At 36.4% G+C, this 26,843-nt stretch overlaps 1 protein-coding gene across 4 annotated transcripts in view; it reads right to left on the reverse strand.

The window, feature by feature from the left end:
• PIK3C3 (phosphatidylinositol 3-kinase catalytic subunit type 3) overlaps positions 1-26,843 on the reverse strand; it is a 68,665-nt gene that overhangs the window by 34,774 nt on the left and 7,048 nt on the right. For 2 of the 4 annotated variants that reach the window (XM_066180880.1, XM_066180883.1), the window contains exons 5-20: positions 23,799-23,885; positions 21,708-21,803; positions 15,180-15,251; positions 14,673-14,762; positions 13,999-14,103; positions 13,449-13,541; positions 13,078-13,263; positions 11,611-11,765; positions 10,279-10,366; positions 8,990-9,057; positions 5,840-5,945; positions 4,839-4,955; positions 3,327-3,458; positions 1,143-1,271; positions 753-822; positions 107-171 (exon numbers count right to left, since the gene is read on the reverse strand). In XM_066180880.1, coding sequence (XP_066036977.1) covers positions 107-171; positions 753-822; positions 1,143-1,271; positions 3,327-3,458; positions 4,839-4,955; positions 5,840-5,945; positions 8,990-9,057; positions 10,279-10,366; positions 11,611-11,765; positions 13,078-13,263; positions 13,449-13,541; positions 13,999-14,103; positions 14,673-14,762; positions 15,180-15,251; positions 21,708-21,803; positions 23,799-23,885 — 1,659 coding nt within the window. The remainder of the gene's footprint in view (positions 1-106; positions 172-752; positions 823-1,142; positions 1,272-3,326; positions 3,459-4,838; positions 4,956-5,839; positions 5,946-8,989; positions 9,058-10,278; positions 10,367-11,610; positions 11,766-13,077; positions 13,264-13,448; positions 13,542-13,998; positions 14,104-14,672; positions 14,763-15,179; positions 15,252-21,707; positions 21,804-23,798; positions 23,886-26,843) is intronic. The other 2 variants (XM_066180882.1, XM_066180881.1) reach the window with 1 other exon arrangement.

Raw genomic sequence — 26,843 nt, forward strand, 5'->3', positions numbered from 1 at the left:
CAGATCAAAAAATCAGCTGAGACACTAAGAGAATTTTGCATAAGATCTAAGCCTTCAGCTTACACTGTTTGATCAGAAGACAACTTACAACTCCCCCATCACGTACCTGGATAGTTTCCTCAGTAGCAAGAACTTCTGCAACCGGTACTGATGGAATAAACTGCATGAAGCCTAAGACAGAAAACAGCCAAAAGAGAAAATCTCCAATGCACAGAACTTCCAAGCTACTCTGTAATACATGTTTACGAGCAGACAGAAATAAAACACAGTCATTCAACTGCTTCTCATAGGGAAAAAAAATACACTTTTTTTGTCCGTTTTTCCATTTTCCTGCCTTCAATACTTTTAAAACAACTTACCATCAACACCAATTTACCCTACAAAAGGTGTGGTTTTACAAGTTTTCAAGATGAGAGAAAGTACGTTGATGGCTAAGTATTTATCCAGAGTATCTCTAAATTTTTTTTGTTTTCTCCTCCATTTCATGCAAAGATCTCTAAATAGGAGTGTTATTTATTCATGATCACACTGCAAGCCAGCAGCAAAGACTGGTAAGTGCCGATTTTCACGTACTGCTAAATCCAGACCAGGCTTCTTTTATGAAGATATTTGAGTCACCTATGGAACACTGTGGTGACATGGATTGTTTAATTCCACGACTTACACTCTTAACAAGACTTTCTTACACACTAAGAACAAAGGGAGGAGATTTTTCTCCATACTGTATTTATAGGAAATAAACGTACTCATACCATGTTTTGTACTAGTTGCTAGCACTTTATAGGGTGTCAGCTTCAAATCGAGATTCTCTTTCCTTAACAGCTGGAAAAAAAAAATACAAAAGCAAAGATGAATACAATAGGCAGATTCTATTACTAAAACGATGTGTATTGGACATTGATCTCCACTGTTCTTCACTGAAACTGATAATGAGTGAAAGCCTGGCAATTCTTTTTTTTTTTTTTTTAGTAATCTACATGGGGTAATTGCATGTCTGTACAGAAAAGAAAAAAGGCCACCTACAGATCTGAGAACTCTGGGATTATTAGCAATATAAGCTGCATTAACAGTGTTTTACAGTCTTGCTTCTGACAAGGAAAATTAAGAAAACAGAGACAAGGATGTAGATTAATAATTCTCACCTTATCCATGAGTGAAATAATCTGAAGGATAAGTTGATCTTGACGTAAATCATCGCCATGCTTAAAAATTACAGGATATTTGCCTCCGTCTTCTGTCTTGAAGAATAACTGAGCAGGCATTAAGGCACTCTGAAAAAGGAAATACTCTACTAAGCTGGTTCACAGCAGTACTCCTATTACCACCCTGGTGTAATAGAGCTTAAAAATACAGTTTTTGCATTATAGTTGCATTGCCTCAATGCTTTAGATTGTACCACTTCCAATTACCAAAAGTGTAACTGTATTTTAAAAAGAAAAATGCCTTAATGCTTTCCTTCCTTTTTTATCAAGGATACATTCTCCCTCCCTGCACCCCACAGCAGCAGAAGAGGAAAAGACAGAAGTATTCAGGGTTTTTTTTGCGTGCATGTAATTCCAATTAACAAGGAAGCACTATGCAAAAGGTCACAACAAAACAAATTTAAACTGATCAGATCAGAAAGCGACACAATTATAGGATAAGCAACAAAGAATTCCTAGGGGCAAGTCATCTTAAACAATTAATTGTTTTCTTGATCTATTAAGCAAAAGCAAAAGTGCCTTTTTACATTATTGTTTGAGAAAGCTCATTTAATTGTTTGCAATTTTTCCATGTAAAATGGGTCAAAGGGGATCAATTACCTACATGAATGATATAATCTATTGCAACTGACCAAGTCACTTCCCCCCACAGCAAACCAATCAAAAATAATGGAGCAAAATAGTCTTGAGCAGTTAGACTGGATTTTCAAATTAATACTGCAAAATTGTTAAGTTCCACAAGTAAAGGCAAAATTATTCTTTACGCAGTCCTACAAAAGCTAATGTGATGTCCAAGGGCACCAAAAGTTAGTAATTCTTCCCTTTTTAAGTCCGTTTGTTTTTTTATCCCATAGACCAGAATGAGACATTAAATGGAAATACGTAAGCTGTCAGAATTAGGAGAAGGAAAAAAAAAAAATCTCTGATTTTGAAACAAGTTACATCTCATCACATTTTTGGTCCTACATTTTTTGCATAGCTACAAAAGATCAATATGGAAAAACTGCCTTGAGTTTGTCCTGAAGAACTTCACCTATTATCATTGATAGGAAACTTCAGTTGCTGTTCCAGCAATCTTCTTCTCCACATTCTTTCCCCAACTCTTAAATTATACTCACACAAAATGATGATTTGAGTTTGCAAAGGTTTGCCTTACTGACAGAATCTTTTCAATGTTTCCTCCAACCAAAGGTGCATGAGCATGCAACTGCAGAAGCCTATGCTTCAAGGGAACGAACTTGATACAGAAAGGAGCAAGCTAAAACTGGTAGAAAACTATGCAAAATGTGTTCACTTCTGATTTTAAGTAAACTTAAATTAGAACACAGTAAACAAGGAGTCTGATGAAACTACCATGCATAGTAAGTCTAAGGACCTATCTGAGATGACAGATTTAACACCGGCTGCCACAGCAACCTGCATGAATTTTTTCACAGACAAAGGCCTCCTGGACATAGGCCCGACTTGTACAGCAAATTTTGGTCATCCCAAAATTAGATTGCAGTCACCTAGAGGAATTGCACACAAATTTATAAAATGGTCCAACACCACTGAGCACAGGTAGTAACCTACACTGCACGCATTAACTTACATTTCAAACAGTAAAATAAGCAAAATAACCCCAGCCCTTTCAACAGTACATTGGCTGTTTTATGGTCACAAGCAGCTGCTACAGTTTGATCTTAGGAATTACCAATCATAGGGATATAGGATTTACCTATCAACTGACTGCAACTGCATGAAATGGACCGTCACAGTGCTCTCCACTCTCTATGAACTTAAGCTTTATTAAGAAATGGAATAGACCGACAGATCTAGACGAGACACAGAACAGCTGCATTCATTTGCATGATTTTGACCTTAAAGTGGTACTCCTGTTGAATACAGGAACAAAATTCTGGGAAATTCTCCACTTCATAATCTGCATCACTCTTTTAAAAGCTGCTTTAAAGTTTAAGTTGAAAAACAAAAGAAAATAAGGAGTTGTTTAACCACTCAAGGAGCATGTTACAGTTGCATTTTGCCTTGACTATGTCTGTCCCTTTACATCTTTCAGCTGATGTTTCTAAGCTTAGGACTCACAAGACTTGTTTCTATTTCAGCTGTTCAGAAGCTCTCATTTACCTTGAAGAGTGTGGCTTTTTCAGGGATTATTCCTTTAATTTTCACCTGAGGTTCCAGAGGAAGTGGAATAAGTTCCATATCTGCTAAATTCATCTTTTCATTATCAGCTAATAATGCCTGAAGCCTCTCATTCTAAAAGAACAAAAATTTGTTTAAGAAGAAAACCCCACAAAACAAAACACATACTAAGTACATATGAAGCCCATAAACAAAGGATGCATTACTAACAAATATTCAATTTATTCAATTCTTTATCCATACAAGGCATCATGGTTTCACTCATATAATCCAGGAAAATAAAAACTCTCTATCTGCAGTAATCTGAATAACAAAGGAGATATTCCACCTAGTGTTAGTATAGTCAAGCAATTTTCTAAGTTCCAGATATAATTTAGTCTTAAAAAACGAATTTCTAAATTGCCTGCACAAAGAACAGGATGATTTGTTTTCCATACCAAAATTAAATGTTAGTTATGTTTCAGAAATTGATTCAAATCCAACTCAGAAACTTTCTATCCCTCAATGCCACCAAGGAATTTCCTACCACCAAGGAACCAAATGGCCAACAGCTTGCACTGATCTGATTTCCAGACTTGCTCAACATTCCTACAGCTGTAGTTATCAAAAATACAAAACTCATTAATTTTTGAGCACTTTACACTTGGTGTACTACATAGTAATGGTCATTTGACATTAAAGTCTCTAGCTTTTTCCCTTGCTGAATATAACAGACACAGACACCAAGAAGGCCCACAACTGTTAGAAATAGTTCTAGTGGATAATGGCTGCTTAGCTAGATTGCAATCTAAAAGTAAAAGCTGTGTGTTTCTTAGTTTTACAGAAATTTCCTAAAACAATATACAACTGAACACTACCAATGAACAAGCAGGAAATAGAATCTTAAAAATTGAAATATTCTTCTATTCTTTTAGCCTTTGTTACTGATATACAGAACAAGTTGCCTTACTTTTTGTTAGTAAGTGCCTTATTTTTCTGCATAGATACACCCCATGCGTTTAAAGAAACCATCACACTGAAAAACCCATGTTTAAATATACTGATGTGTATCAAAGGAAAAGGTTATACACAAATAGAAATCCATGTGCCATTTCCACTTTCTTTCCCATACCTGCCTGTCAGGTGCATTTTAAACACTTTAGCTAAGAAGGACAAAGCTTCTTAAAACATGACAATAACCTGATATTCTCTGACATGCCCCACAACATGTTCAGTTATATCATCAACTGTTTAATTATTCTTATATCTTTCTTTGGCCAAAACACCTCATAAGTGCTCTCAAGGACCTCCTGTTTTCTAGCTACAAACTTTGAACACACTTTGGAACTTCCAACTATCAAAACTTTTCCAAAGCTTGTTCAGAGTTAACCAAAATTATTACAGAAGGATGGAGATCTGTTATAGATCTTAGTGCAACAGACTTTAATGAAAGGCTAACATTCCTATCCTTTGTCAAATTTAAGCCTCAGATGGGTTTTCCAATTCTTTAGTTACCTTTTTCTTACGATTCCCACTTTCACGCTGCACTGCCTTCATTACATGAACCAACCGATCTACAAATGTCTGCTGGGCTGCCAAAAGCGAGCGCATAACTCTGACAGACTTATCACCCTAAGAGAATGAAAAGAAACAGAATTAAATCCTCATTCTGTAATTATTTTACCTAGAAATCATTTCTTTGTTCTTAAACCTATGGGCTTTTAAGAGGTTAAGTGAATAATGATCAATTTTCCATCAATTCAAAAGGCATTTTCTGTAAAACACAATCACAGTCTCTGTAGCTGGCAATCAATTTTCTGACCTAATAGTGCACTTCAATTTGCTTCAGCAATTTCAGTGGTGAACAGTCATACATGACAAACCAATTCACACAGCCAAAGTAAGTTAGTGAGGAAGATGGCGAAACATTCTTATGAAGCACAAGAGTCAGATTCAAGTAACCCCTCACTAAAACTGGAAATAATATTAAGTGTGAGATATATGAAAATCTGGAAAGACTGCATATCTGCTATACAGTAAAACTTCAAATTCACTGACATTTTTTCGACCGTTTCAGGTTTTTTTTCCCGGTTGATCCAGCACCCTCTGCTGCCGACACACACAACAGCAAGTGCTGTTTCTGAGTTCCAGATCAGTCTCTCCACTTGTGCTTCAAGGATAAGAGTTTACAATAAATAAATAGTAAATAAATCACATTGATTACACAAGGCTTTTAGAAGGTTTTAGACCCAGTGTAAGGCAGAGTATTTTAGAATCAGTATGTTACTAACAGAAGCAAGCAACAAGAGTTTTCTCTGTATGCTCTTTTCCTTTTTGGCAGTTTCTTCAGCTTACTACAAATTCAAAATTCAAGCAGAAGTGGAAGCTTTTATAAAATTTTAATGCACGTGACATACACACATAAAAAACCCCAACTCATCCTCTTAGACACCTGCACGTTTTTTAAGGAAGGATTATCCCAAACCATTATGGACTTCATCACATAGAGGGATTACCTTCAGCAAAGCCTGACTGAATCTTCTCATCACGTTTAAGTACATTTCATGAGTCTTTGGGTCCCTCTGCTGGGTATCTTGGTCTTCACACTCCACTATTACATACCTGCAGCATAAAAACAACCCAAGTTCTACCATACTCTGGGAGCTGCATGATTTGAGTGAAACACAGTAGCCCTGTATTACATAATTGGAACTAAAAATGAAGATGATCTTTGAAATCTTTAGCCCAACCAACAGCAGAACAATTAAAATTGCACAGTCCCCAACTCCATTTGGAACAGGAGAGTCTATTGAAGTGTCTGGGTTTTCACTTACGGTGAAGGTTCATCACTCAAAGAGGACACACATGAAGTCCAAATCATATAAACACTCTGGCCAAGAAGTACAACCAAGCATGTTTTCCACTGTCGTAGCACCGGCTACATAATTTAGTTGCTGCAAACATGCTGTTCAAGAGCACCTACAATGCAAGGAGAATCTCACCCTACCTGCTCCCTGTTTTACTATAAGAAATAGTGGAAGAAAAGGTGCTGGTCCTAAAGCAGCCCCACAGTGTCGACATGCCAGTTTCCATTTCTAAAATTATGAATCGGATACAAAACTTAATAGTACAATCTGGAACACTTACACTCAAAATTTATTTTGATGTTAAGCAGTCATTTGGAATGCTTTTGTCTAAATTTCTACTTGCAGCACTGACAAGAGAAAAGCAGCTATTTATTGAAAGCTATGTATTTATGTTCTTTCTGTTGGTCAATGTATCTCCTAGTACTACCCAGCAAAAACATGCAATAAACATACAAGAAAGTAAAAACATATAATAAGCATTATTAAAAAAAAGGAAGAAATTAGCATCTCAGTAAATTTTCAAACACTGCATTTGGATTCAAAAGTGACTAATTCAAGACATTCTCTTGGACATTACGCTGTCAGCAAGAATTACACCTACCGTATGTTCTTGGGCAGAATCTCTTTATGACAGAATAATTGTGAGACAAGACTAGAGATCTGTCATTTGCAGCTGATCAGATTTAAGCAGTCTTATTTATAAATGTACAATATATTACATCCAACAGAATAAGACATATATAACTTATTCGTGTGTATAACCCCAATGAAACCTGTAACTAAAGATTCCTTCTAGTGCCTTGCCAATGCAGTGTTATAGACTGTTCTCTCACCAATGTCTGTATAAAAGTCCAAAGTCTGTGCACCTAAACTTGAAGGAAAAGGGGAAATAATGAATTGAAACATGCTATTTTCCATTTGTTAAAAAGCCCTGGACAGTTTCTCAAAGTTATCTTGAAACAAAGAGTAAGAGTAATGCTTTATACTTGGGTAGGTGCCTCATCTGTCCAAAGAGGAGAATGAAAAAGCAGTAGCACTAACTTCTGAGGCCACTGCTAAAGGACAGCATAGCTTTACAATGACAAGTGACCGAGCAGAAGGTTTAATTTTCAAGGGTTATTATACTTTTTCCATTGATTATTTTAGCTGCATGCTATGTCTGGATAGCTGAAACATACAATTGATCAGCAGCCATGAGGATTTATGGCTACGTCAGCTCAAACAGTGGCTGCAACATTTGTATTTTGTCAAAGAGAAATTAAGATGTCTGAAAAGAAAACAAAGAATAAACTGACTAGGGTTTTTGGCTTGGTGGACTTTTCTATTTGTTTTTTTGAATTTATTTTTTGTAAGTTATAAATCAAAAATTTCACAGTTATGGACATTTGAACTTTCTGTAGACGGAGTGTCTGAGGTGTTGCTGAAATGTAAGAGAACAGTTTCTATCAATGTGATAGAAATAAGCTAAGCTACTTATCTTAATGAAGAACATTTGATTAGGTCAAGCACGTAGTTTCTACTCACACCAATTCAGCCTGCAATTATCTTAATAATTTACATTTAATAGTAATTTTTAATGAAGCTGATCATTATCTTTGGCTGCTGCAACAGAAGTAACTACTGTTTGCAAACGTACACAAGTCATTCAGTTAAGTGTTTTAAAATTTAACCTACTAAGAATAATTATACAATAAAATTTAGGAAGTTATAAATGGAATCTCTCAGCATATTTTATACGTTTCTTGTAAGAATTTTATAAAAAAAGTTTGCTATGTTTACCTCACATATCACACTTAGTTCCCAATTCACAACTTATCTATGGTTAATGCTCAGCACACTAAAATATGATCATATGCATTAGTATTTTTACTTATTTGATGAAGCTACAGACGTTGCAAAAGAGAATCATATGACTTAGGTTTAGCCATGTAAAAGGCACCTAAGGTCTTGCTTTTAACATACATGTATATATACAAGTAAATAGCTGTAAGTGTTGTGCGTATGCAGATGTTTGTACATTAATACACACATAGACAGACACTTTCACACAGCTCTACTCATCTCAGTACAGCTCTACTCATCTCAGCTTGCTTCAAATGAAAAAACTCCTACCTGCAAATGCTTGTTCAGAAGGCTTGCAGATTACTATTTTAGGCATCTAATTTTACTGAAATGAGGCAAGATCCTAAGCTAAGCTATCCTATCTCTTTATGGTATAGATGAACTAATATTTACAACTAAAGTTCCCCCTTAAGAATGCACATATCTGCAGTGCCATTTTGTTTGTGCTCATAACCATAAATGAAATAAAACTAAAATTAGGTTACAAAAAAAAATACCGCTTTACGAATCTTCATAACATACACCTTCGATTAATATTTAAGTGCATAACTTCAGTATTCCAGCCAACACTGCCAAACATAGTAAGCACAAAAATTACAACCACACAGACAGCAAAGCAGAGCAAAGATGAACTTAAATCTCCTCTCCAACACCATAAATAACTTGAATGGCAACTTTTAACATAGTTAGGTTGCTTTTGTGACACTGTACCTAATGTCCTAGACATCACCTTCTTTTGTCTAACAATAAAGCACATTTCTGCATTTTATAAGCCTCTGTTTATAAATTACTATGTTCAAATGCATATTGTTTTAAAATCTACTACTTTACTCTGAGGAAAATTGAGATTCTGAAGCTCTCAAGACAGGTCATCTTTTGGTGAGCATGCTGCTGGGAAGTATAGCTTTGATTTCAATTACATGTTGATACAGTACAAATAAACAGTTTTTAACATACCAGTACAAGTAGTTTGCCAACGTGGAATTTTTGCATGCCCGTGATATCAAGAAAGTGCAAAGGTCTTGCTGGAAGGGATTTAAGAAGAGCAAAAAAAAACACCAAAAAACAATAAAGTTATAAAGAAATCTAAGCATCTGAGAGAGAGGCAAAATTAAGGAAAAACACCAAGCAAATTTAAGAGTTGTGAAATATATATTCCTTTCTATAATCTGAATCCAATCCAATCTAATATTTAAATCACATTAATTTAAATATTCCTTTAAATCCAGCAACACCACTAAAAGTAAAAGGTCTGTTACTCCAATAATATATTTACCCACATAAAAAACACATGATGCTCGCCAAAAAGAAAGTTTTATTGTGATTTCTATTTATAATGTTACTCTTTTCTCCTATAGATTTATATCATTTATAAATACTGTAACATTCAACCCTCAAAGAGATTTCTGTTTTGTATACAGAGCATCTAACTTCTTGAAGATGTTCTAGTTTCCAAGAAAAAAAAAAAAATTGCATGGGCTACACAGCATGTAGCTGCTGCTTTCAGGTTTAATACTCCAGGTAGCAAGAGATCTGTGTACCTTTACTGATATGCTCAATTTGAGGCTTATTTTCTACGCACTATTAAGACTCAAATAGGACAATTTGCAACAAGGATCTTTAGTTCAAAGACCAATTAACCCACATATCAGATTAAAAACAGATTCCTTCAAAATGTCTTTACCTTCTATCTTTTCCCTCCTCCAGTCCCATCCCTATTACTTGTCTACTTCTGGCATAAACTGAATATAGTCCTTGGCAGAAGTAAATCAGCAAAGTGTCTTACTTAGGTTCAAAAAATATGACGTGCCAAAGAATATGGCTACGGAAAGAACAGCTTGCAGAGACTGAAATATTTGGATAACTATTTCTCTTAAAAGACTGTTTTAGAACACCTCAAACACATACAGTTTTCAGTGTCTAATCAGTATGTGATAGCCTTTGCTATTACATAATAATTTTCTTCTCCTTTACAGAAGAGTATTTTAATTTCATGGAGAGTTCAATTTCCAATCCCCAATGTCAGATATCATGATCATGTACAAAAATAGACACCCTCTAAAAAAAACTCAGTTAAGCTATTGCTATTTTCTTACTTGCTATTTACTTTAAATCTGTATTCTTTGGGCACTTTAAATATTCAGTTAGACACACTCAAAGGATCCAAATATTCACAAACAAGAGCAAGAAACAGTACCACGTCACTGGAAAAGTACAATAAATACAAAGTAAATTGTGCAACTTACATCAAGGTTTTCATTTTCAGCAAGCTCTTTTGTCTTAGAAGTAAGAGGTGGAGAGGAAACAGGTGGAATAGGACTCATAATCTGGGAACTGCACAAAGGAAAGCACATAATTGGCAGGATTCAAAGCTCTTCCTTAGGGGCCAGGGAGCATACATGGAAATCACAATGAATTTCACTTCCACAGGAAAATAAATTCACAAAACTGTGAGAGAAGTATCTTTGAAGGTAGCATCCCAACCCTGTTTCAGAACAAACTGCATGAACAGCAACTTTGGCAGCTGCAGTTCCTGAAAACAGCAAAAATCTGTGCTTAGAGAGCTATACAGTTTATGCCTGTGAAGGACATTGACTTAAACAAACTTTACATTTTATTACATCTTCCACACAAAATAAGCAGACATCGACAGGAATTCAAGAAATCTGCATTTTCAGGAGCTTTCTCAGATGTTCTAAGATGAAACTGTTAATACACAACACCTGCAAGCACTAGTCTTTGGAATGCAACTACACACAACAGAGTAGACAAACGCTTATGCACAAGGCAAAGTTTTCAGATGGTAAATTTACCTGAAAGGAAGTAACTAAATAGCTCTCCTAAGATCTAAGTATCATTGCAGCCTCAAAATAAACGACCCAACCCACCACACCCACTTTTACAGCTTTGCAGAAAGACCAATGAAAAGCTGTAGGACAGTAACACAAAAAGTACACCCTTCGTGTTACAAGTCATTAGAAGCTTAAGACTGAAAATCCTGAAAATCTGTAACAAACATTCACAGAACAGTTTGGTTACCATGGTCGTTTGCACATTGCTTAATACTTTATTAGCTACCTCATTCTTTCTTTTGGATTTCTGCAAGTATAAGAAGTATGCTTCCAGAAGTCTCGCCCTGCACTGTCTTTTGCAGAAGCAGGATGAAATTTCTTTCCGCTTCAAATTGATTAGACTTTAGATCCACACTCTCTGATGAAAATGGAAAGTGGAACCTCATATAACTTCAGTGAAGACGTCTTAACTTTTGCAAATACAGAAGGAAGCAACGGCAGTGTTTTTTCTGCTCTACAGAAGTTGTCTTCCTTTAGTGTAGTAAGATCAAAGGACACAACTTTAACATTGTTTGCTCTGTAAACTATGTGTAATGAGGAAACACATTTCATAACTGTTCATGATTTGTTGGGTTTTGCTTTTATTCTTGGGATTTTTTTTTTAATGTTCAGATTACAAAATAACATGTTGAATATGCAATGCTCCCCTAAAAAGAGAAAAAAAAAAATTGATGGCTTAGAATTTTACATGTTTCTGCCTCTCTGCTCGAACTCTAAGCTTCTTACCTGTCTATTTCTGGAGCATTAGATCCAGATGTTGTCATAGTTTCTGACATGGAACCTTGACTGTCCCTCTTGCTAGGCTCCAGGCCATTCTTTATGTCATCAAAGTTTTCGTATTTCAGTGCTTGGACTAACTGTAGCAGGTACATCAGCAAATCCTTACGGAGGAAAAAAAAATCCAAGTGTAAAACAAAGGTGTCAGTCAAAGTAAACTAGAACTTCTGTTTACAGAATTCTAATTTACAGATAAACTTAGTCAGGATTTAGTGACCTCTAACAACACAGAACTCAGAACCACAGAACCACAGAAATTGAGGTCTCCCTGAACAAGCAATATACCATAGCAACACTGGTGTTGGATGCAGTTTGATTCCCAAAAGATACTGAATACTGAGTCTACTATTTCATTGTTACTCAAAGACAGTAAATTCTAATTTAGTGAATATTCAAGTGCAATTACTAATTAATAATTCCCTTTAGTGAAGCTGCCCTAATTGCTTCCAGCATCCAGAATAAAGCTTTCAATTTGTGTCACACAAGAAGAAAACTGAAAATTCAAGCATAAAATCTGGACTATGGTATCAAGAATGGAGATTCTCTCTTCTCTTATGGACTATTTTTTTATCCTTTGTGTGGCTGGGGATCTAAGAGAAAAAACACCTATCTAATCTGTTTTACATTGAAGAATAGAATTTTAACCACTTGCTGTTAAAAATCAACTCGCCTTTACTGTTCAACTTTTTCTGTTTAGTTACCATCCAGTACCTTGCAAAAGGTACATTTTTAATGTCAAAAGAGCATGACCTAGGCTACTGAAGTAGGCTTGAAAAAATATGATATATTTATGCTCCCTATTTCAAATTCTATTGATTGCCAAAGATTCAAGAGTTATGGTAATACATTCAAACCTGGTTTGTTTGGGGTTTTTTAAATGTCAAAATAAAATATATATATCGCTGATATTTAACATATTAGATTTTAAGTGGGCTCTATTCATAACCACAGCTCATCACATTCTAATCAGTATACAATTAGAAAGACCGCATTTCCACAGATATCTTCTACTCATTTTCTTTAGCAAAAGAGTATTATGATATGCCTCAATTCACCAGATGAATCTGCTGAAAATCCTTCCATTGGCTATTTAAGTTCAGAGCACTTCTGCAGGTTAACACTCAAAACTGACCACTTGGTTTTGGTGAGAGTATACTGCTGTTTAACCTTGTTTAACAAAACTGGCTACTACTGGCAGTTCGTGCTAAGACAATTATCAATGTGCGACACTTAATAATGTGAAGGCTGCTCCCCAAAAATCTTACAATAAATAGCAACACAGTGAATTATATTTTGTTTTCCTTTACCAATATTCACTAAAATTTCGCAAAAAGTAGAAAACATTTCAAGGACTCAATGAGAGTAAAAATCCTGAGATCAGCTGACTTTTCCATGTAACCACAGACCAGTGAATACCTCATCATCAGCCTGCTGAAGCCTGGCGACAGCATAGCGCCGCACTGTTGGGTTGGTGAAGTGAGATGACAGAAGTTCCAGAGAGTCTTCCACATCCATGGGCTTCCATTTACCCAGCAGCTCCAGTGCTTGCTTTGCCTCTTGTGGTAGATCCCAGTTGACACACTTCAGGAATTTTGTCAAGGCCTAAATAGGAGATTGGACAATTCATCGGTAAAAAGCTAGCCAAAAGAAAGTATTTCAAAATTAATGTCACACACAAAAGCAGAACTAGATTCAGATTATATTTACATAAGCACAGATCTGGAATAGCTTACTGATGTAAGTGACAAAGTCCCTTCCAGCCCAAACCATTCAATAACTCAACTTACCTTCTCCTGATGAGTAAGGTAATATCTGAATTTCCACACCAAATCCTGTTCCTCATACGTTAGTTGCTTTGTTGGTGGATAACTCACTATGATCTATTTGATACACAGTCAGAAACTGAGTTTAAAAATGTGAACAGGCATAATCAACAAGTTAACAAAGTATACTGTGAGAAAGCACAACACTGACAAAACAGAAATAGCTAGAGAAAAAAAAAAAGCAACAATACAGAGCTATGGCATCATGGTGATGCTCCTCAGTTACATGTTTGCTTGAATTGACAGTGCAGGCAAACACAGTTGCTTTAAGTGTACCATTCACACCTACATGACACGCACAAAATACACATACTTAACCTCCCTAAATGGTTAAAAAAAACCGAACAAGCACCTTGTGTTCATCCTGAGTTGGGCCCTTCTAACTAAGCACTCTGAAACATTTCAATCATGATTTTCCATAAACAAATTAACTGTATTTTTCTTAAACTATCACCATATATTATTAGCAACCTACCTAATAAAATTGAACTTATCCATTGTATGACTGACTTACATTGAGCTGGTCTCGTGTAGCTGCGTTAGGCTTCAGGTCATGATCAGAAGGTCCACTTCTTAAACTTCGAGCAAGTTTGTGATGTTTGCTTTCTACTAAGTTCTCCTGAACACAGAGGACAAGTCAGTATTTATAAATACTAAATTTCAGAGAAAATTACTACTGAAACAAAACCATCCAGCAAAGACTCACCAGTCTCTTGAAAAATGCATGGCAATGAAAATTCAAATCTGAAAGTACAGCATCTTCTGGCTTTTGTTTGCTTATTTTACAAAAAAATCTCCTTTAACAATATGTGGAGGGTTGTTGGGAGTTTTGAGGGTCTGTTTCAGTTTATGACTTAACAAACCCTACCTTGCATTTCTCTGAATCGCTGCAAAATGTAAGCATTTCAGTCAACACATCCATGATTGACAGCACTCAAACGTGCTAGGCACTTCATAAACACTTTCTTTAAGATGATGTTTGCTGCATTAAGCTTTGTATGCAAGAAAAAACATCTCAAAAACTTGTCCCACTGTTAATACCATGTTAGCAACAGTAGGAGCCACAATAGGAGCCACAGTGCCAACGAGTTTTCAGCAGCCAAGGCAGTTTCCAGCATTGTCAGACTTGCTGTTGCAGTGTTAGATTACTTTGTGCTCAAACAGTGTTGCCAGTTCAAGCCCACTTACATTAAGGTTCCCAAAGCTGCCCATACCAGTCCCACTGAATTGGCATCCACAATAATGGAAATCTTTTCTAGAACTGTACTTAGGCACTGTCTACATGAAAGACAACATACAAGAGTGTAGGGAGAAAATATTTTAACAGAGGAAGTGACCAAGAGTTACTGCACCAGTCTCTAAATTCTACAATCCTCTTCTTCAGCTCCTTCTTATCTTCCCACCCTCTAACCGCTTTTGCCAACAATCCCCTTCTCTGGCTTCTTGCACCTCAGAAGCAAGCACATTAGGCATGGAAAGGAGGAGGTGAACATAAGCATTAAATCAATCCTTGTATTTTAATCTAGCAGCAGCAGAAATAGAAAAAAAAATCCAAACCCACTGATATTTCTGAACCAGTTAAATATATCTTTCCACCAGAATTTTAAAATATTTAAGATGGCAAGCTTTCATCTACATTTATGTAAAGTTCAACAGTAACAGTAATACAGTTGGCATTACATAGAGCATGCTTACCATAGACATCTGGGGATCTGGGATCTTAACAATTTCAGGACTTGTTAAAATTGGAGATGACGCATCACCATCCTGAATGACAAAAAGTTGAAGACATATTAAACATCTCAAGTTTTAGCGAGAAAATACATCATATTAATGCATTGTGAACTCTGCTCCAGTGAAGAATGATTCAACTGCTGACAGTTTTAAGGGGAAAAATAAAATAATAAGCGGATTATTTTTCTTGTTTGTCTTTTTCCCAGATGGCAAACAATGTGGCAAGACAGATGGAAGTTCACCAGAGGAGATGCAGCCTGACAGCTCACTACTAGGCTGACACACAGGTGAGTAGAGAAATTTGCCACTATTGTCACGTGTCCTCTGGAAACAGGAAGACAAACAACACCAAGCTCTACATTTTCACCAAACCCAAAGAATTTTCCAGAAAAAACCCACCATGCTGCAGAAAATACCTCCTAAAAGTTCAACACAGACAAATACAGCAAGATATAAGTAACACTATCTATCAGAGATTCTACACGCTTAGAGTCTAATTGTGCTGCCTAAGTATGGAAGGGAGAAGCTAAAAGATTCCTGTTTGAACCAGACACAAGAAAATAAAAAATTAAAAGCCTGCTGTAGTAATGCACCCCATACAACCAGCAAATGTTTTCCATATAGGGAAAGTCTAAGGCCCACCCCTTAAGGTAAAAAACCTAGATTCTTCCATAGCCTCCTGACAAGGATTGGCTCAGTGCCAACATAGGGGCATGGATTGGACCTTGGAAATGTTACTCAAAGACTCCTGGTCCACTCATTGGGCCAAGGGTCAAAAGCCCACCTAAGCAATTAGGTGCTAAAGAGGGAGAACAAAGGAACTCAAGGCTTCAGGCTTTTCGAGATGTGGTAGCAAGGCATCTGAGGTTTCTCAGGTGTCTGTGCACGGCTTATATTTTTTCTGCAACGTTTTCTTGCTTTGTTATTGTTTCATTATTAAACTTTTTGATTTAGAAAACATCCTTGAGAAGCAGTCTCGCAAATTATTATAGCCACTTTTCTGCAAGGCTGGACCCCTCAGAGAGTGTGGGGCACACCCACAGCCTGCCACAACATTACAAAAGTAGCAACTCTGTCTTCCAGACACACAGCAGTGTGGTTTCCTGCTTCATGACCTCTGGAAGGTATCTAAGCATTAATAAAAGCTATGAAAGGACATTCATTTAAAATACAGAATAAAACAGTCAAACTCAGAGCAAAACAAGCTCAGTACAACATGTGCTCTGCTTTATTTATACTTAGTCTGTTTTCAATTATTTTGCTGTAAATTTGAGATCAGAATAATTTTTTTGACATACCATCATTTCCCCAAGTAACTAAGTTTTGAGGTAACTTGCTCAGGTTTCTTTCTGCCCCACCCTCTTTTTTTCCCTGTTTTCCCAATCACATATGCCCTTTGGGATAGCTTTACTTTTATACTTTTCAGAGCTAACTTTCAAAGGAGAGGTTGTTTCAAGGGGGAGAATAATTTGTCACTAACAAGATACATGAGTTAAAATTGCCATTAACACTCCAGGAGAAACATCTTTTTTTTCCTATTACATTTTATGTTGCTGGCTACAGTAAAATATCTCTTATTATCAAAATGCTTCTTCAGAAAGACACTTTCAATTGCATTTATTAGTGTCCTATGCCTTTCTGAAGTAACCATTTTAACAGAAGTCAAAGTAAAAGCAGTAAGAACACACATATCCTTCGTAATTAGGGGAAATGAACAGACAGTCTGCCTGAGATGGTCCCAGAACATAAGCTGGTTGCTTTTCTCATTAGTCTTTTAAAGAAAGCATGCATGCAAACATTGCAGAGGCACAGATGACATTTGCTTACAGTATCTCTGCTCTAAAATCATATTGCCTAAATAATGAACTTAGCTCTGACCTCACTGCACAGAAATAACAGCATCAAAGTATTTCCATAACAACAAAACACACTGCATCACTAACAGTAGACTGAACTGGGCTGGAGTCACAGTGACAGATCAGCATTCACATTGTACTAAGCCTCTGCCATCTCATCAGGCAGAATGCTCAGACCATGTCACAGTAATTTCATTGAGTCAAATTCTATAAAAAACAATGAAATCGTTGCACGTGGGAGAAATCTTTCTTTTCGTAAACACACCTGATGACAGACTGATTTATCTATCTACTAATACTTTATCTTCCAATTCTAAACTATAAGGCTGCAATCTGAATTTGCCTTTATAAAAACAAAAGATTCCAATGTCCCAGTGACAAGTCTCCACTGCTTAGAACCTTCACATGAAAACCCTGTACGAAAAACTTGACACAGGAGGGGATTCAGTAGCAACAAGCTACTAACTTGCTACTTACAAACATTCAAACTCTTTATAGTATCCACGCCCCATGAGGATTCTCTAGGGATAAGCAGTAGTAAAACACATTGATGTATCTTTCCCTCAGTGAAAAAAAAAAAAAAAAAAAATCAGATACATTAACTGGAAAAGTAAAGGTTTCAGACTGGTTGAAGTGGAGCACTTACCCCCCAACTGGAAGTCTGTGGCAGACATTAAAAATTCAAAACTCACTAGGATGAGAATGACAAAGGCACTGTTGTCTAAAGTTTGCTTACTTAAAAAACTAAAAAAAAAAAAAAAAAACAAACAAAACAAAAAAAAAAAAAAAAAAAAAAAAAACAAAAAAAAAAAAAAAAAGCCTTTCAGTGTGTCATGTCAAAATGTTTATAAATTAAGGTTAAGGAGGTTTTTTTTCCAAGACTAATGTTAAAATAATGATCTGTACATTCATTGCTGGCAACTCTCTTTGGAACGTTTCAAAAGAATCATGATACTGACTGTTTATTTTTTAACTCTTTGAATGCAGTCAGATCATGCTGTAGACTGAAGCTGACAAGTTCTAGCTATTCCGTTCAAGCACCAGGAAAGCCATTCCCAATGTTTCACCGCACAACAGAATAAAGCCTTAAGCTCCTGCACAACAGAATAAAGCCTTAAGCTCAACCAAAACTCGCCATGAAATCAAGTTTTTCCAAGAATTTGTGAGAGAAGTTATGGTGTGAAGAGTGAACATTTTGAAATAATGAAATGAAATTTTTAATGAAATTTTTCATTTGTTTAATGAAACACTCAAGAAGGCACAATGACACTAGCTGTCCTGTGAAGGATGTCATCTGTTTAACTACCCTTCAGTAATTCTCCATTATACCTTGAGAGCAACACGTGCAGCACCACAACCCTGACTATACAAATCTAGTAAACCAAACCACTGCCTAAATAGTACTTGAATTTGGCCAAGTGCATCCTTTTCAAGTGTCTTTCCTGATCATGCCCATGTAGACGGTTTTAGTTCATGTTGTGGGAATCTCCGAAATCCCTGACATCCTCTAACTGCCAGCAATCCCATGGTTGTGATGAAAGACAGACCAGATCACAAGAACACGGTGCAGGCGCTGGACCTTCAGCAGCCTCTTCCCTCAGTGCATCTACTCCTCTTGGCTGCAACGCTTCCTAGCACAGGCAGAACCTGAGATGATCTGCTATTTTGCCACCAGAAAACAAAAGCAACATCAACACTAAACAGCACTAACTTGCTTTAAGCTGCTGTATTACAGAGCTCTGCAGATATTTCACTACAATAAAGTCAGTGTGTGTGACTTTATATGAATATTAGAGTCCATTTAAGACAGTCCACAAAATTTGCAGAATTTTCCAAACCAGCAACATTGCTCTGTACTTGCCCGAAAATCAGTTGCAGAGCATAAATAAGTAAGGAGGTTCTATTTATCTTATTCTTTAACCAAAACACCATTTAAAGTAACACCAATGAGAACCAACATCTCCCCCATAAAAAAAAAGGACAGACAACCAGTGATGTAGACACTACTTCTTTCTTTAAGTCCATGAAAAGGTTTCTGATAATCAAATTTATTTATCTTTTTTAATAAGCTGGATGCAGCAGTGCAATCATTTACCCGAAGACATGTTTCACTTGAAACCTGCACAAAAATACATTAGTGATAAATGCTGGTGTTATTTGTACTTGGTAAGTCACACAGAATTTCTGTCTAAATGGAGAATCAAAAGTGATGCTGTCATTACTAGCAGACCCTATCCCTCACGTCTGGAATGCTGTATTTAAATGAAGTTAACACAGAACATGGCAAGAGACACTGCCACTTCACTTCTTTGTAACTGAATGTCGAGTCAAAGAACCTCAAATCCTATCAGTCGCTGCTTAACAGGCTAGTTCTTCCTAAACACTTGAAAACAAATATATCAACAAAACTGTGACAAATAATCTCCACTTCGACTATCAGTCACAGGCAGGTGACAACAGAACCTTCTTTCATCATGCTCAGTGCCCTGGATTGGCAATGTCCGATACATAGACTGCAGACTGTAATTGGAAGCATGACAAAACTGAGAAAACGGGCACTAACTTATGTACCATTTCCTATGCTGTCAGAAAAGGGTCAAGAAACTGTTGGAAAGCTACTTTGTAACAGCAAATCCCTAAAACTGCAGTTAGTTATAGCTCTAATATGCACTATTACACATTCAATTACTTCATTTCCACAAGAGCAGCCAATTTATAGTTATTCTGTTCCATGCACTTTTAATATGCTTCAGAAACACCTGTTAAAAGAGAGATGCATGCTCGGAGTCTGAATCTTTCCTGTGTCGTGCACATCTCTAAAACCACAATGATGGAAAAAAAAGAAGCCATGCGTGTAAATCAAGAACAATTCATCTATAATGGCAGGTTGCTGAAGGCATGGAAGAAAAGTAATTTTTAGGAATGCCATGTTCATTTATAAAAAGAAAAGAGCCAAGAGGACACAAAGTCACATGCTCATACATTTGCACCTGTGAAAGGTATATCATGTTCTCATGTGAAGAGCTAGCTGTTATTAAAAAGCTTCAATGTTTTGATCATATTTCTCTTATGCACTCCATACACGTATTTCCTTTATTTCCACAGAAGTAAATAACTTTATTTTGTTCATGAGGAAATCTGACACATTGTAGGTTTCATTATGATTTGTAATACCAAAAAGTTCTACAACAGCACATAGTCTCTACAATTGCTGGTTCTAGGATAGGTACAGAAACACTGTGAAAAAAGCTGTTCTAAAGGCAAAATGATTTGAAATGTGTGGAGAGGTGTCACTGTCAACTACAGTCCCCAAAAAGAAATGTTAAACAGCTAACCTAGATACAGCTGCCTAAGACACACTTTTACCCACATTACCAAAATTTACCAAGAAACTAAAGTAGAAGAAAAACAAAGTCACAAAAAGAAAATCAAATCAACTGTCCCAGCCCACAAAATCCACAAAAAAGCTCCAACCAAACAGTACCCTCAGAAAACAGTCCTGAAAGCTAATAAATCCCAAGTCTTAACTTGCAATATATCAAATAGTTGAAGCAGATTCTGATCTGTTCTCTCTTTTCTTTTTATTTTTTTTTTTTTTTTTTTAGTTCTGCTTTTTGCTATTTATTACTGTATTTTTCACTGACTTATTCAAGAATTTTTAGTTAGATCACAGCTCTTTTGGTCTAGGTCAACTGACAATAGTCATTTACACAGAAATACTTGCAATCCATTTTCCATGATGTTAACATCTTGTGTACTCAATTAAGTTTTTTCAAATTCTCAGAATAAGCGCTGCTTAAAGTTACTGCCTCTGGTCTCAAGAGCACTCCAGTTTCTTCTTCTATCTTCTTTCTCTTTCTAGTAATGCTACATTATTCAGTAACTTTCTGACTGCTTATGAATCTAAACACTATGAAAAATCTAAGAAACAAGTTAATTTGAAACCAGATTATACATACACTGCTTTTCCCATCTCCCTGGGTCTTTCCACAATATAAAGGACCTTTAAGAGTGATAATGCCTTCCAATACCACATGATGTCTATTAAGCTCATTGTTAATCCTTCATCTCATTAAATTTTAACTTCAGAAAAATATGAAGGCGTTGCTTTGCAGATCTGTTTCATAAACAGCATGAAAAGATGCAAGACATTCCAATCCAGAAGTCTTTTACTTAACTACTCCACAGCATTTTCAGTATGGAAGACTAAACTTCTGTATTTGTTTATTTTACAGGAAATGTTCACCAGCAGAGCTCAGTGCAAAGTTTTAATAATTCATTGTATATAAAGTTAAGACTCAATACAGGTACATTTCCTCCAGGTCTAAGTCATAATTTTACATGCAGCTACTTGGAAAGTACTGCTGGATGACTCAAGGAACTATAAATCAGAAAGTTTTTAATCACTCACACTTGTTAAATTCTGTAATCTTGAACTCTATTACACAAGTGACTGACATCTGCAATCTTGTTGCATCTATACTATTTGATTTATATGTACATTAACAGTTGCCACTGACAGCTGTCTGCTGCTCTACTGCTGCAGAATATTTCATCTCAGCAGAAAAACTCATTCATTGTAGGTGCATATGCTGCTTTTTAAAGACAACCATAAAGCCTGCAGGGCACATACCTTTTCATAGTAAACTATTCCATATTCTTTATCATCGCACTTGACGCAACGGAATTCAATCATCAGGTACATAAAATTGGAGCTTCGTTTTTCCCTCTGAGGAAAGAGCCAGCACAGATGTGTATCATTTATTGCAGGGCACCAATCTTCAGCATTCTGAGTACAGCAATTACCCTACTTCCTTTGTACTGTAACTGATTAATTAGGTTATCAGCTGTTGTAACAGTTATTTAGTTAATCATTTCATAGAACTACTTTAGACCATACCACCTCTTTCCTGACATTCTTACTACCTCACATTCCCACTTCATGATACACATTCACACTGAACAGATATAAACCTGTTTTCATCAGCAGCTTCCAGCTGTGGGCTGCTAAAGGTATAAAAAATGCCATGCAGAATATTCAATGATCTCTGGGTAGTTAGTGTTTGCTTTTCTTTTTTTTCTAAATCATTACCTATAATTATGCACATCAAAGAGAAAAAAAGAAGATACAGAAAAGATGAATCATTTTTTAAAACCAACACCATAAAAGAGACAAAAACTTGGAATACAAGATTAGATTTGCAGCTAATTCATCCTCAGAGGAACACTTGCCCATGTATGCATTTTTTAAATGTTTTACCTAGAAAAACGTCCTTAGAACTTTAAAATCTGGGTGGGAAACAAGAAAGAAGTCTAACAAAGAGTAATTTCAGTTCATTTAATGCATTCATAATAGCTTGACTTTCCACTACAAAGTGGTTCTCTGTTAACAAAGTACAGGTCTAAAAACTTTTATGTCACTGTACTTTTACTGTCAGTGAAGAGGAAAAAATGAAAGACAAAAAATGTTAAAAAATATGATAGGCTAATTTCTAAAAAAATCAAAATATTCATAGAGGCTTATAAAAACACAGATTTTAGTTGAAAAAAAAAGAATCTGACCTTCAAAGCTCTAGTTACCAATAAGACAACAAAAATCTCAGGGCACAGGAAAAAAACAGAGTTCTTTGGTGCAAGATAAGTATAACAAATTAAACAGTTTGAGCTGATTTTGCTCGATGAGGGTTAAAATCTCACACAGGCATTAAACTACCAGATTACTCTCTTTTTAAAAAATATTCGTTCAAAACTTACAAATGTCTTTTCTCAGCACCCAAAGTTAAAAAAATAAAGTGGAACAGGTCTGAAGTCAAGGAACAGGCCAAATGTCTAAAAAGTTTTCCATCACAATCTAAATCCTAGAGCTAAGTTAGTCATGCCTAACAGTGTCTGTTCCAAGCTGTTCCAATTTATTAATAAAGTCTATCTTCCATAATCAAGTTCACCTGAAGCTGAAAACAGCTGAGACAGCTGTGTACCATGGTGGATGAAACCCTGGATGTAACTTGGCAAGTGCACTGGCTGCCCCAAAACCAACTCTGTGCTGAGATGCTTCTCAGCAGGGTGGGCAGCAGGTCACCAGAAGAGCCCTCTGTGCTGTGAGACCCCACCTGCAGGGCTGCATGCACCTCTGGGACCTCAACACAAAACAGAGGTGGTCCTGATGGAAGGAGTCCAGGAGGCCACTAAGATGCCCCAAGGGCTGGAGTACCTCTGCTCTAGAGACAGGCTGGAGAACTGGGTTTGTTCAGACTGGAGAAGAGTAGGCTCCAGGGCCTTTAGAGGCGCTTCCAGTGCCTAAAGGGGAACTGCAGGAGAGCTAGAGAGCTTTAGACAAGGAGTAAAGAGCACTTTACTGTAAGAGTGCTGAGGCTCTGGCAGAGGTTGTCCCAAGAGATGGTAGAAACATCATTCCCAAAAACATTCAAAGTCAGCCTGTACAGAGCATCCTGATCCAGCTGAAGATATCCCTGCTTATTGCAGAAGAGTTGGACTAGATGGCCTTTAAAGGTCCCCTCCAAACCAATCTATTCTGTGATTCTCATTAGTGCTAGAGTAAAATCAACTTTCATCTTCCAAAGAACTACTTTTTCCTTTACCTATGCACTGGCAGTTGAAGAAAAAAACACCCAAGTAGTGAAGGTTAAGTCTCCTAAACAGGTGAAGGTTCATATTAGCATGATACAACCCCTTAAAATTCCAAACTTGATGTACAATGACTTACCTCATTGATCATCTCGATTTCTCGAAAGGTGAGTCTGTCCAGCCAATCCACTTTCACCATGTGACCTTGCCGATGTGACTTGGTGAGCTGCACGAAAAAACCACAATGATAACAGTTAAATAGCTCAGAGCAAGAATAAGAACACCAAAGTTATAGCAGAGATACTAGTATGAAATCGGAGGAAAAGAATAAAGAAACTGAAGAAAACATCACCTTGTACAGCACACACATAGTAACATAGTACACACCTTGAAAACAGCCAAACCATGCCATAAAAATAAGTCTACTGTCTGAAATACCAATCCCAGCAAAGAGCATAATTATCCAAGCACATCACCCTTCCATTTTTAACATAGCAAAAAAAGGAACCTTTTTCTTAACTAAAGTCACATAAGACAGACATCCCATTTTTTTAATTTGTATTTGTATTATGTTTCATACAGTAAAACTCACCAAGCCAAACAAAAATAAAGTATTTCAAAAACTATCTATACTGAATAATTCTGCCTGTGTCAGCCTTACCTAAACAGGTTTCAGACTGGGACTACAACTGGATCAACTGAAGACTTAGAGCAAGTCACAGACAGCTTGCTCTCTCTCTCAGTCATTTGATAAGTAGCTTGAGTTTTATTCCTATGTTTACAAATTGCTGTAACAATAGCAAGAAAGTTGTTTAAAGGACTCATTAAGAATGGAAGATAAGATGAGAGCATATTACTTGCGGTTTCAGATACACTAACACAATTGTTTATGAAACATCCAGCAGCAGACCGCACAAATATAAAGATATCCTTTTCAGCTGCTAAGAAATGACAAGTGTTCTTCAAAAAAACCAGTACTTATTGCAGAATGCAAGAGATGCAGAAGGACTAGAAGACATGAAGTTCCTTAATCTTTCAAAGAAATTAGTATCTGTCTAGAAAATGGCTAGCAAAGAGATCTCCTCAAAATTATTCTTATTAGAGGAAAGGTTACAATCATTATTTCATTGACTTTGTTTTGTGGCCAGCCTGGCCACCCATGAGCATCTGAACGTGAACAGGCCATACAGTGACACCAGCTGTCACTTCTTGTCCAGCTAGGGGACAGGCAATATACAGAGACCTAGGACAGCAGGAATGGAGGTACTGGATTCAGGAGAACACAACAGCAGCCTGTTGCTTCTGCACAGAACTGGAGATGGTATTAGTAAAAAAAAAAAAACAACACAGAAGATTTAAGATTTGGGATACACTGTCCAGATTGCACAGTCTGTCAGACATGCACTAGACCTTCCATTGCTCAACACTAGAGATACACTGAAAATAAAAATGACTATGAAGATAGAGAAGTAAAGAGTATGCACCAGTTTTACATTAATATTATTCTCTCTCAAATCCTCACTAAGGATGTCTTAATAGTACAAGCACAAGTATGTTGGGCTAAAGTCTGTCAAATCAAAGTCTTGGGGAAAAAACTTGCTCACAAATTCTTAATTCATTTTCTTGTTCACTTCACTAGAGAATAAAGAAAATAGAAGTTATTTTGTGTGTTTCAGAAGATAATTATCAATATTTTAAACCTTTAAACCCCCTAATAGAGGAAGAAAGGTGTATTACAGCAATTAATTAGGTCTGCATACAAGACTTGGAAGAGCTGTGAGCATACAGATACATGTGAAAAACTGTTGTCTTGAATTAACAGTTAAAGTTTAAAATAAGAGAGAAGCTAGTGTATCCCCTTCAGAGAAAACAGCATTCATCATCTCCCACTAAGTCAGATGCATCCCTTTAGATGGCATCTCAACATTATTATTATCTAATTTCATTCAGCCAGCAGAAGGTGTGAGAGAAATGAATGGATCAAAAAGAACTTAAGAGTACTTTAAGTTGAATAAATTAACACATCAGTCATGGGAGAAACATGTCATTGATGTTTGATCATGCTAAAATATTCTACACTCTTCCCATTAATATTCCTTAGTGCACAAAAAAATCTGCATTTGCAATGCCTCCAGAATGCAAAAAGCCATGTTTTTTTCATCAGTAGCAGTTTTACTAGTAACTTTTTACTAGCATCTTTTTCATGTGTTTTGTGAGAGCACAACCATATGGCACCTCAACATGAAAAGGGAGACTTGCCACAGTATCAATTATTTAAGGTAAAAGGATGTAACTCCTAGACCACCTAGTCACTGATTTTAGACAAATTCCATGCAACAATAAAAACCACATACAGACATAAACTCAGAAGCATGTCAAGAAAAGTTATCTTTCAGATGGAGAAAAGAGCCTTCATATGGTCTTCTCCAAAGTTACCTGTTATTTGGAGGACTCTAGTTTGGGCTCTGGTACCAGATATCAACCAATAGCACAACACTATTTTTTTCTGTTTATTGAACAAGTCTGTTCAACAAACAGATTTAAAAACAAACAAACAAACAAACAAAAAAAAAAAAAAAAAAAAAAAAAAAAAAACAAAACACAAACCCCAAAACAAAACAAAAAAACCCCCAAAAACCAACAAAACAAAAAAACACCCTAAAAAAAACCAACCTAAATCAAGAACAACAAAGTCCACACAAACTCACCGGGTATGTACCTAAGTCCTAGTCCTTTTTCCCTATATTTAAATATACCTTCAGACAGAGTAGCATGAGGAGGCATTCAGAAACTGATGAGTAAGTCACAGGAAAACTGAAGCTGATTGTGTTTGAACAATGGCTGTTTAGGTGCAACACATCACAAGAACCTCCTCTGCTGTGTAAAGAGCTAAGCAAGTGAAAGCTTCCATAGACACACTACCTAGAAACTGCACTAATTTCCCTAGCATCTGATGGTAAAATGGTTTTAAAAAAAGGACCACAACAAAATATGAGTGAAAACACTCCTCTTTCAGAAATTAGCATCTCCCAAAACAGCTTTCAGAAGAGAATGGAGGCAGTGATGTCATTAGCTTTCTATTAGCCATTAACTACAGCTCTAGAGAGAGCTGAGCTAAAGAGTGAATAGTAATGTTTGCATACCAGAACTAACATGAAAGGGATGGCCTACACTCTCAGAAACC

Source organism: Chamaea fasciata, unplaced genomic scaffold (genome assembly GCF_029207755.1).
Source record: "Chamaea fasciata isolate MVZ Bird 193981 ecotype frontalis unplaced genomic scaffold, bChaFas1.0.hap1 SCAF_4, whole genome shotgun sequence".
Taxonomy (NCBI): Eukaryota; Metazoa; Chordata; class Aves; order Passeriformes; family Sylviidae; genus Chamaea; species Chamaea fasciata.